At 35.4% G+C, this 11,487-nt stretch overlaps 1 protein-coding gene across 1 annotated transcript; it reads left to right on the top strand.

Annotated features, from left to right (window-relative positions):
• Nucleotides 1–3,555: 3,555 nt before the first annotated feature.
• Nucleotides 3,556–9,256, top strand: LOC145056599 (RGG repeats nuclear RNA binding protein A-like). Its single transcript, XM_079004296.1, has 7 exons — nt 3,556–3,915; nt 4,530–4,815; nt 5,171–5,236; nt 5,582–5,714; nt 6,243–6,401; nt 6,486–6,542; nt 8,816–9,256. Exons 1-7 carry the CDS (start codon nt 3,741–3,743, stop codon nt 8,999–9,001), a joined length of 1,062 nt encoding a protein of 353 aa, XP_078860422.1. The 5' UTR covers nt 3,556–3,740; the 3' UTR covers nt 9,002–9,256.
• Nucleotides 9,257–11,487: the final 2,231 nt, after the last annotated feature.

Here is an 11,487-nt window from a genome sequence, read left to right as displayed (position 1 = left end):
GAAGCCTCCATTACATGTTTTAGACCACAAAACAATTAAGAATCAAGGCTAGAAGTGAGTTCACGGCCAAGGAAGTTCTTGGGCCGTGAACTCCATTTTTAAGTGTCAAAATGCCTTAAAAACCTTCCTTAAGCCAAGAGACTAATTTAGACATGTACCTAAATGAGTTTAGGACTAGCAAACACCCTTAGAACACCAAGAGTAAGGTGTTCACGGCCCAAGACGTTCTAGGGCCGTGAACTCCATAAAATAGTGCCAAATGGTGCTATAAACTCTCCTAAAGCCTTAGACAATTTCCTTGATTCATTCTTGGATAAATTAGGGACTTGAAAACACCACAACCCCCCTCCCAAGGGAGATTACGGCCGTAATCTCCATGGGATATGGTCCATGGGCCGTGAACTCCTCAAAGGAGTTAAAAGGAAGCCCAAACACTTGTTTAAGCCTTGAAGCACTTCACCACTTAAGTTGTAATAATGTTAAGCTTCATTTAGGGACCCTATAGAGAGTTTACGGCCAGGAGTTTACTCCCCTGGGCCGTAAACTCCAACACATATGGTCTTTTGACCATAAACTCCCATAAGAGGTCTTGCACTCCTTTGTTGCAACCCATTAGCCTCCTAGTACTTGACCAAAAGTGTTTTCATCGCATTAGGATGTTTATACATGTTTAATTAGTGTTATAATCACTAATTGTTTATATACATATGTCTTCATATGTAATTAGGACCATTGTGTGTGTCTAAAGTCTTCACTTGACACCTAGCAGTCCTACCTCTTCAGTTCATCCGTATCACCCACAACAGGTGAGTTCATACCCCTTAATCAATGTTTTAACTGTTTTTAAATGTTTTATGGGGGGGATACAAGTAGAAGTATGCTAATTATTATATCAATCACATGTGATTAATAAGCAGCATTCAAATGATTGGCTACTTATTAGCCGTTTTACCAAACAGTTTCCTTCAAATGTTTTTCATAAACACTTTATGTGTTTAAAACTCCTTATTACACTGTACATTTTACTCTGTATGTTTTATTTCAAACTTATTTACAATTGTGTTTCAAACAAATGTTTCTTTATACTAAACTGTTTTATCAAACCCATGCCTTCAAACCGTTTTATAGATTGACATCAAGTCGATCTTTTATTAGATAATAATTATGATCAAAGGTTTTACAAAACTTATTTTATGCTTTTATATTATAAATTGCATGCCTCTATATGTATAGTTATAAGTAATGTTTAAAAGACTTAGGAAGGCTATCCACCCTGTTTCCTTTTCCTCGATTTGGATGTGGTCTGGTGGGATATCGGGTACTCGTCCGAAGGTCGTTTAAATATTAGTTATATATCATGTGTACATATATAGTCATAAAAGGTCTTTCCAGTTCATCCAATGCCCTTGGGTAGCAAGGGTATACATCCATGTTCATACGTACCGGTTAGATTACTAGTAAACTACCATATGAGTAGTTAAGGAAGATACTAGAACTATTACTAGAACGCGATATCACACAATGAGTCAGTTCACTCATGAGTCAATACTTTCTAGAACATTACAGTACATTACTATACTTGCTAGATAGAGAGAGCCATTACAGCTAGAGCATTACAGTACATTACTATACATGCTAGATAGAGAGAGAATACACATTACAGCTAGCACAAGTAGAACATTACAGTACATTACTATACTATTACATGATCACACTTACATGAGTACAATTACATAATCACACTTACATGAGTACAATTACATGATCACACTTACATGAGTACGCTTACATATACATAGAACAGACGTCACTAGGTGCTATAGCATGGAACCAGTTCAGGATCTAACTATACCGATGAATCACAACACAATTGTGATAGTTATATCGAGTATACATGATCATAGTAATGTGGATGCTCATGGCTTGCATACATGCAGGGGTCGTGGGTAGGTCCCAAAATCCCTTTAACAGGGGAGCGTATAGCCTGGGATCTAGACATCACATTATCCCTCAAATAAGGCAGTTGAGTACCGATGTAGTTATTTATTACAAATGCTACAGTACTTAGAAGAATTACCCTAGACTTAAGGTAATTGGTACGGTTGTAGTTCGGCACTACACCATAGTACTATTTCATTTTCCCATTAGATTCACTTCGTGAATATTCACACGACGCACGGTAATGTAGAAACTATCTTTTTGGTTAATGATAGTCAGACTTGGGAAAATACACACTCTTTCAAGAGACACACACAAACACTAGATGCCTTGGTAGAAGGCTACATATAGATCAGTTAAGTCTTGGTAGAAGACTCCCTGTTATAATAGGAGTCATAGGGATTTCTAGAGTTTTTCCAAACGTTTACAGTTGTTTTACAAACATTTTCATACTTACGATTCATATACATTTTCAATACTTACAAATTCTTACATACAAATTAAGACACTAAAATACTTATGATCTCACCAGCTTCAAAGCTGATACTCGCTTTCAAAATTACTTGTATCCTCAGGTCAATTATAGACAAGTACCGATGCAAAGTTTAGAGAAGATGGAGCTCGTTCAAGACTCATCTTTCATTTTGATTTATGTTTTAGTGTTTATCAAAAATTGACAGAACACACTTGTATAATAATTATATTATTAATGCAATGGATGATGTTGTTGCTTGTTTACTACTTTTCATTGTTGTGATACTGTATATGACGTCCTCCGCCCCTGAACGATTCCGCCGTTCTTGTTTTTGGGGTGTGACATGTTCCTAGTGTGATACGTTAACAATTTTGGTTTAAATTTCGTTAGTTTTGGTTTTGAGTTGTTTGATGTTTATTTTAGTTTGAGTTTTATTACAGGTTTCAAGACTGATTTTGATTTTAAGTCAAAGGTGACCGGTGGTGTTTTCCCTTTTTGTATATGAACAAATCGATTCCAAAAGTGGTATGTACAGAGGTGGGGAACTGCTGGTAAATGAAGGTGAAAGAATAAGGTGATGTGTCTGATGGTAGGTACAATAATGATTTCGAGGCTGGTGGTTGTCGATCATACAAAGGGGTGAGAAGTGGTAGATTGGTGACTGATTGTTGCGAATGGCATGGATGAGGTTCGATCTAAAAGGTGAAAAGAGGGGCGACGGTAGCTAGAAAATACAACCATGATATTTTTAGGTTGCAGAGAGAGAGATGCCCTTTTATTTATTTGTTTTAACAATGATATTTAGCTAAAAAAATATTTAAAAAATAAAAAAAACAAATTAAGAGGGCATATTAGTTTTTTAAAGTTTATCAAAGACCAATTTCAACTTAAAAGCAACACCAATCCAAAAAAAATTTAAACCAAAAAACAAAAAAATATGTATACGTAAGACATATTTTGGCATATTTGTCTAATAACACTAAAAAGATATTGGATTGTTTTGACTCAAAAAATCAGCCCGCGAATATAGATACCTACGCTCAGCCCAATGAATTCGTCAACAAAACCCTCTGTACTCTGTAGGGCTTTTTATCTTCTAAAACTACAAGTACGCCACTTCTCAAATATCTTCCCCTTCAGCTAGGGTTTTTCCCAATATCACCACTAATTTTCTCTTGATGCTCACATACGCCCACTCTCACTATTATTCCGCCGTTAATTGATTGAATCGATTAATGGACGCTAAGCACAACCTATAGGTTCCGTGTTGTTTGCCCCCGATAGTTTTTGGTTTCTGAAGTTTCAACATTTTTTAGTGTGGTGAAAAATGGCAACAACGAATCCGTTTGATCTTTTGGGCGATGATGATAACGATGACCCCAGTCAGCTCATAGCTAAGCTACCTGCAATGGCACCGTCCATCAAGAAATCTCCGGCTGGTGTTGCGGCTGCTAAGCCGGCAGCCAAGCTTCCGTCCAAGCCGCTTCCTCCTGCCCAGGCTGGTAAATTTATCTACTTTTTTTTTTTTTTTGGTTTACATCTATTTGCAAATGTGCACGGGTTCCGTCGTATGATATTTTGTGTGAATGCGCAAGCGTGCACTCAGTTTAAGTGCCACTTTTTTGAAGGATCTCAGATATACCATGTTTGTGTTGTTGAATTAACCATAGTGACGTTTAACATGGTTATTCCACAACGGATGCACAAAATGTAGTAAAAATTTTGTTTTGCAACAACTAATGTGCTTTTGATGTTGTATAAAAGCACCTATAATTTTAAAACTGAAGCGAGCCACCGTGTTTCTTTAATCTTTAAGTAAAGTTTGTATTATTAAGATGTATATTTTGATGATGCAAATGCCTGGATGGGTGGTGCTGATATTGATATATGGAGTGTTCTTGAGACGAGTGAGAATGACATATATTATTAATATTGTGTTAACTTTCATGGTAAAAAACAAGTCATATAATTGTCTGTAGCGGCACATGCACCGTTTGCTGGAATTTGAGCATAGAATATATATATATATATATATATATATATATACACACACACACATGGTGTTTTAAGTTGTTACATGGATTGTATTGAACATTGTTGATGTTTTGAGGTGTAGTGCAAGAGGCGAGGAACGGTGGTCAGAGAGGGGGGCGTTTTGGTGGACGTGGGTTTAATCGTGATTTTGGCAACAATGAGAACTCTAATGGAACTAACAATGGAGGATACAACAGACCTTCAGAAGATGGAGATGTTGACAAGTCTGAAAGACGAGGAGGAGGAGGGTATAATGGTCCACGTGGCGGATACCGTGGTGGTCGTCGGGGTGGCTATACAAATGGGGGGGATGTTGAAGGGGAACGCCCTCGGAGGGTGTTTGAACGCCGCAGCGGAACTGGTCGTGGGTTAGTACTTGTACTTGTGTCTGATTTCATTGAATTGTTTATTATGTCATCATACTTGATAACTCTATCCAAGTATAGCTATGCCATTGAAATATACAATAAACACAATTTTCTATGTTTTTTTGTAAAGTAAAAGGCGGTGATAAGAAAAAAATGATATGCATGCCTTAGTTAGAAAAAGATCTCAAGTATACTTCTTTAATTGAAAGAAATGAAAGTAGGATGCTATAATATGCAAATTAATGCTTTGTCTTGAATTTATCCCTTAAAAGGTGAAGTCTTTCTGTTTCTGAGAGGCTGGTTTTTCTATTATTTAGTAATATCTTTCTGATTATGCTATTTATTTGATATGCAGTAATGGGTTTAAGCGTGAAGGTGCTGGTCGTGGCAATTGGGGAACTGCAACCGATGAGGTTGCCTTGTAAGTGCTCAAAGTTTATTTAGCTCTCAGAGCCCCACTTTTATGAGCTGAATAAGTGCACCTCATTTTTTTGGGTTTTGTGTTTCTAAGAAAACCACAATTTTAGGGTTGGTTTGGTATAGTATTGCAAAACTGAAAATTAAAACCTAAATGCGACGTTTCTTTCAACATTGATGAGCTACTTAATTAATAATCTAAGGCGCACTTTACTTCATTGTGTTATATTCAAGTCTCCAGAATCTTTGTTTCTGTTATATGTTGCAATCTTCAATAGATATTTTCTTCATTCTTTCATGGATTTTATGTTCAATGAGTTGACTTGTCTGGTTGCGTTTTTAATTATAGGGAGCCTGAAGAAGCTATGGTTGAAGGTGAAAAGAAGGTGGACTCTGAGAAGCCAGCTGTTCAGGAAGAATCAGTTGATGCCAATAAGGAGAATCCTGTTAATGAGACGGAGGAGAAAGAGCCTGAGGAGAAGGTGATGTCTCTTTATTATTATTATTATTATTATTATTATTATTATTATTATTATTATTTTTTGCATTTCTCTCCTTCTTTAGTTCTGATTTGTTTGCTTTTTCTATTAAGTAAAAAAGAAACGAATACAACACATTTTTTCTTTATTGCTAAAAAGAAAAAGAACCTTATATTAGTTGTAATAATAATTTCTGTCTGTGAGTGTGAGCACCCCAGTTTGATTGTTTCTTAATATTAGATTCTTCTTTTAATCCAAACATTACCTTCTTGTTTCTTTTTCTTGGCGGTGGTATAATTGCATCTGTTGTACTTTGTAATATTAATATGTTAGTTTAACATGAAATTGGCAGATAGATAATCATGATTCATGTGGTCAATTACTTTTATGTAAAGAGTTGGGAGATTCTTTCATGTGGCCAATTAAATTACTTTTATGTAATAAATTGGGAGTTATGGCTTTACTTTCTCATCTAAGTTCTATTTTTGTATTAAGTCTAAAGGAAACTTTTAAGATTTTTTCGGTGAACAGGAAATGACACTGGAGGAGTATGAGAAGGTTCTAGAGGAGAAGAGAAAAGCATTGCTAGCACTCAAGTCTGAAGAGAGAAAGGTTGGATTGGACAAAGATCTAGCAAAAATGCAGTTGCTATCCAACAAAAAGAGTGAAGAGGACATATTTGTTAAATTGGTAAAATCCCTTTACTAGTGGAAGAATATATATGAATTTTTCTTTTAGTTTCTGTATTCATATTTATTTATTTGTTGCAAGCAGGGTTCTGAGAAGGATAAGCGCAAAGAGGCTGCTGACAAGGAAGACAGAGCTAGAAAGGCAAGTTCATTTGATCTCAGATTTCATCTTTTACTCATTGTGACAACATTTTACTTTTTATCATAATTTATAAAATAATTAAAATTTTGTTATTTTTCATTGAATTATATATTTTAGCATCCTAATTTAGTTTTTAGGGATAATGTCACTGTAGCACAATAAACTTTTGTCATTTTTCCGATTTGGTCACTAATTTTTTTTTTGCGCAATAGATCCTTAAAGTGTCATTTTACCTGTTAAATAGGGGAGTCTTGTAAATTACTTCCGGTTTCACCGGTTATTTGGTCATGTGACTTTTTTTTTCAAAATTAAAAAATCAAGTCTTTAAAGGACATGGCTTTTCTTTTTCCCCCAAATCTAAACAAGAATACGTCTTCTTCCCGATTCCCACCACCACAAAAATCAACCAGTGATTTTGCAGAGATTGTGCTTGCTTCTGCATTTGTATCCTTTACCCCAAGCAAATAGAGATCGATCCCACTCTTTCGTTTCCTTCTGTCGATTGCAGCTTCTGGTATTGATTTTAGGTATCAATCAAAGAACGAAACCTCCTACTAGTAATCGATCACAGGCACCCTCATTCATTGTGTATTCTTCACAAATTTTCTGTATATGTGCCTGAATCCTCAGCACCAAGGAATCAAATCCCCCTTTCTTCTCGTATCAAAATTTAAGTGGTTGATAATGGTGATGGTGACTCATATATTTCATCGATTCCAGAAATCAGTCATCATGTATCGACCCAGGAGGTTACACCGGATAAAGAAAGTTGGACTTACCAGATAAAGGAGCAGTAGTTGGCGTCAGCGATAGGAAGTATGGAGCAGAGATCGGAGAAGGGTCACAACTCTTCTCTCTGATGAACGTTGTGAAGGAGTGTGTCTGGGAAACGAGCCTAACGATGTGAACGAGGGTATTCCTGTTATGGAATTTTCCTAATCCTTCGCATAAATAATTACTTGGGGATGAAATTTGTTTAGGGATTTCTTAGTTAACATTGAGCGGTGATATAGATTATCAGAGAGTGTGATGGTTGCGTGTAATAGAATCTCAACATGAGTCTTTCTCATGCCTACATCTGTCCGACCGGTCCGTTCATAATGCTGAGTTGGGAGGTGAAAGACACAGCGGAAGATAAGGAACTCGAATAGGCAAAGTATTTAAGTAGTTTCATAGAGGAAGATGAAGAGCTCGAATGTTTTTTAGATTCGTTTTAGATTAGGTGCTTTTTCTGGAATTCTTTTGAAGCTTAGAACTTTTTCTGGTTTGGTGTTTATTTTGGTCTATTCAAGTGATCATGTTGGGAGGTGGACAATGGATGGGTGATGGGAGGCGGACGATAGTGGTAGTGGTGGGAGTTGGATTTGTTACTGTTTTCTTCATCACCAAGATCTACAAACAAAGCAAAATCCATTGCTGAGGTTTTCATCTACAGGTTCATGACTATAAGGAAAGGTTGCAATGGGTTTGGCCATGGTAAAGGAGATAGTGGTGGGCTGGTGGCTGACTGCAAAGTTCCAATGGGGGGGGGGGTTGGACATTAAAAAGTAAGATATTATCTATGTAGAATATATGACGTGGCTACATAAAATAATTATTAATGCCATATCAGCATTTTTACTGGGTTACCTGCTAAATTCGAGTAAAATGGCTTATTTAACAGGTAAAATGACACTTTAGGGATCTATTGTGCAAAAAAAAAAGTTTAGTGACCAAATCGGGAAAATGACAAAAGTTTATTGTGCTACAGTGACATTATCCCTAATTTTTATGTACTACAACACTGTTCTTTGAAAAATCTACGCAATGTGTTCCAAATGCAAAAGCAAATATTTCTGCTATAAGTGGGTAGAATTTATTGTTTCTAATTAAGAAACTTCAAAATACAATGTCTTAATATTTAAGAAATTGAAAATGCATTGCTGTTGTGAAATTGAGTATTTGAAGCCTGCTGAAGTGAAAATGTATACTTAAATTGGTGTTCTTTTCAATGTACTATTATTTTTTCCTAACTATAAAACCTTGGCTGTAATAGATGGAATGAAATTATGATATTATTTATGATACATAAAAAAAGGCAAGCATGCAGCTCTTTTATCATTTAACCCAACATTTTGAACAGGTTGATATTATTATTATTATTATTATTTTGAGATTTTCTAAGCTTGAAAAATCTTGATAAATTATAGCAATCTTTTCTAAATACAAAGCAATGCTAATGATTGCTGTAACATTAGGATGATATTTATATGCAATTGTTTTTATTTTGACAGTCACTAAGCATCAATGAGTTTTTAAAACCGAGTGAAGGGGAAAAGTACCACAATCCAGGTTCAGGTGGACGTGGTAGGGGCCGCGGGCGTGGTGGTGTGTCCAGAGGCGGTGGAAACCGGATGATGGATGTGGCGGCTCCTGCCATTGAGGATGTTGGTCAGTTCCCATCATTGAGTGTCAAGTAAGAGGAGGAGAGTCTTTGCAAGAATATATTTATTTCCTGCTGCTCTTAAAAAAACTTAAAATGGTTTTTATGTTTCACGTGTGTAAATTGTTTAGTTATTGGTCTTCTTGGGTTTGTGTCTTGGATCACATCTGGTGGTGCCGGTGGCATTTCTTACTATTTGAGGATACCATTTTTATTTATAGCCTTGAATATTTTGAGTTTTTGCTCAATGCTCATTTTTGAATTATTAGAGTCAATATATTCCTTTTTCTTATTTATTTGTCTCTAAATTTTGACGTCTGTAATATGTGTTTTGTCAATAGATCCCTCTTCTTTGCAGTCATGGCAAAGTTAGATCATCAACCTAAACATTTTGTCACAAGTTTTCATCAAAATATATGGGGGTATGAGTTTTTTTGAAAAAGGTTTTGCTAGATTGACTTAAAGCTGGTTTTTTTTTAATTGGTCCCACTTAAAGTTTTTTTTTTTTGTTTTTGTTTTTTGTTTTTTGTTTTTTTTTTGTTTTGTTTTTTGTTTTTTTTGTTTTTTTTTAATAATTGGAATGCAATACACATCGACTGACCCAATTATTCATCACCATACTTGGTCTCACTTGAAGTTTTTTATATATTAATTTGAGAAATGACAATAAACATTTATCAAATATATTAACAACTTGCCAGCAGTATTAAATAATAGCCTTTTTACAAAATAAAATGAAAAATGTCATTGTAGCACAATGTGCGGTGTTTTGTCCAATTTGACTAGGCCTGTCGAAAAAACCCGAAACCCGTTCTACCTACCCGACCCGTTCTGAATTCGGGTAGAATTGGTCGGGTAGAACGGATAACGGGTATGAACATTCGGGTAATAGGTTAACCCGATAATAATATAGGTCGGGTTTTAGGTATGAATATTTATTTTCGGGTATACCCGAATACCCGAATTTGTTTTTTAAAATAATACCAAATATACAATGCAGTCACGTACGTACGCTTGAAATAAAACAAAACCCTTTGTTTCCTTCTTATGAAGGACGGCTCGACAGTCGACGCAAACTTGCAAAGGGAATACGACGCTGAAGCTGAAGTCCTGAACCGTCATCACAATTCTCAGATTCTCATTATCGCACAGAATTGAATTAAAAAAGTACATAACATATTATAATGATTTATATTTTGCTATTATATATGTATTTGTCAACTGTATAGAGTATTTTCCTATCAGATTCTTTATTAAACCAACCAACATGTAAAAATAAAAAAATAAAAATAAAAAAAGATCAATAAGTGTCATTTAAGAAATTTTCGGGTATACCCGATAATTATCCGACCCGACCTCAAACCCGAATTACAATATAGGTCGGGTATCTGGTATTATTTTCTTAACCCGTTCTACCCGAAGCCCGGAAATTTTACCCGTTTGACACCCCTAAATTTGACCATTTATGTTTTTTTTGGTCCAATTTGATCATCTAACTTAACTTTTACTGTGTATGTCAACTAAGCCATTATCATTAGTGTTTTTTTTTTTTATTTTTTTAATTTTTTTATTTTTTTTTATATCATTTATCCGTTAACTAGTTATTCTAAATTAAACGAGTGACACCTATGATTTAAATTTCTTTTGTAGTTGGTTTTTTATGCAATATACTATCTAACTTAGTCCCTTACCGACACCACCATCCACAACCATCATCGTTGAACAACACCGCTCTTCTAACAACAATAGTCTTCTTTCAATTCAGGGGTCGATGTTTTATAGTAATTAATCGTGTTTTTAAACACACCTGATTAAAAAAATTAATTAAATAAAACATTACAATAATCAATCTAAAAACAAAAATGTCAAAAAAATGGTTATTGCTTACTTCTGCCATGTTGAATCCACAGTTCCTTCTTCTTTAATGCCAACAAAACCACTATCTTCAACCCTTAAAACCTGCATAAAGAATTCTATCTTAGCCACCATCGAGCCTTCAAGCCACCATCATCGACTCCTTGACCCGATTCCACCGTACACCACCATCGCCCTGCCACCATTAGTGTTTCCCTGTCTTGATCTGCATCAAATAAAAAAACAGTAAGGTGAAGGGAGCCTTTGGATTGGGAAGAACACACCCGGTGATTAATTGATCTAAAGAAGAAGGAAAACTACGCTCAATATATATATATATATATATATATATATATATATATATATATATATATATATTGAGCGTAGTTTTCCTTCTTCTTTAGATCAATTAATCACCGGGTGTGTTCTTCCCAATCCAAAGGCTCCCCTCACCTTACTGTTATATATATATATATATACAGAGAGAGAGAGAGAGAGAGAGAGAGAGAGAGAGAGAGAGAGAGAGAGAGAGAGAGAGAGAGAGAGAGAGAGAGAGAGAGAGAGAGAGAGAGAGAGAGAGAGAGAGAGAGAGAGAGAGAGAGAGAGAGAGAGAGAGATAATGCAATCGTATCAAGAAGGGTGAAGAGGGAGGGCATACCTATAATTGAT

This window comes from Lactuca serriola, chromosome 6 (assembly GCF_051521515.1).
Source record: "Lactuca serriola cultivar US96UC23 chromosome 6, Lser_US96UC23_V15, whole genome shotgun sequence".
NCBI classification, from domain to species: Eukaryota; Viridiplantae; Streptophyta; class Magnoliopsida; order Asterales; family Asteraceae; genus Lactuca; species Lactuca serriola.
This window is presented reverse-complemented; position numbering and strand designations above follow the sequence as displayed.

Excerpts from the sequence above, each read along its gene's own strand:
- LOC145056599 (XM_079004296.1), top strand. The coding sequence starts at position 3,741 with ATGGCAACAACGAATCCGTTTGATCTTTTGGGCGATGATGATAACGAT. Across the intron at positions 5,715-6,242 it reads AGAAAGAGCCTGAGGAGAAG|GAAATGACACTGGAGGAGTA; the intron begins GTGATGTCTCTT and ends TTCGGTGAACAG. Across the intron at positions 6,543-8,815 it reads AGGAAGACAGAGCTAGAAAG|TCACTAAGCATCAATGAGTT; the intron begins GCAAGTTCATTT and ends TTATTTTGACAG.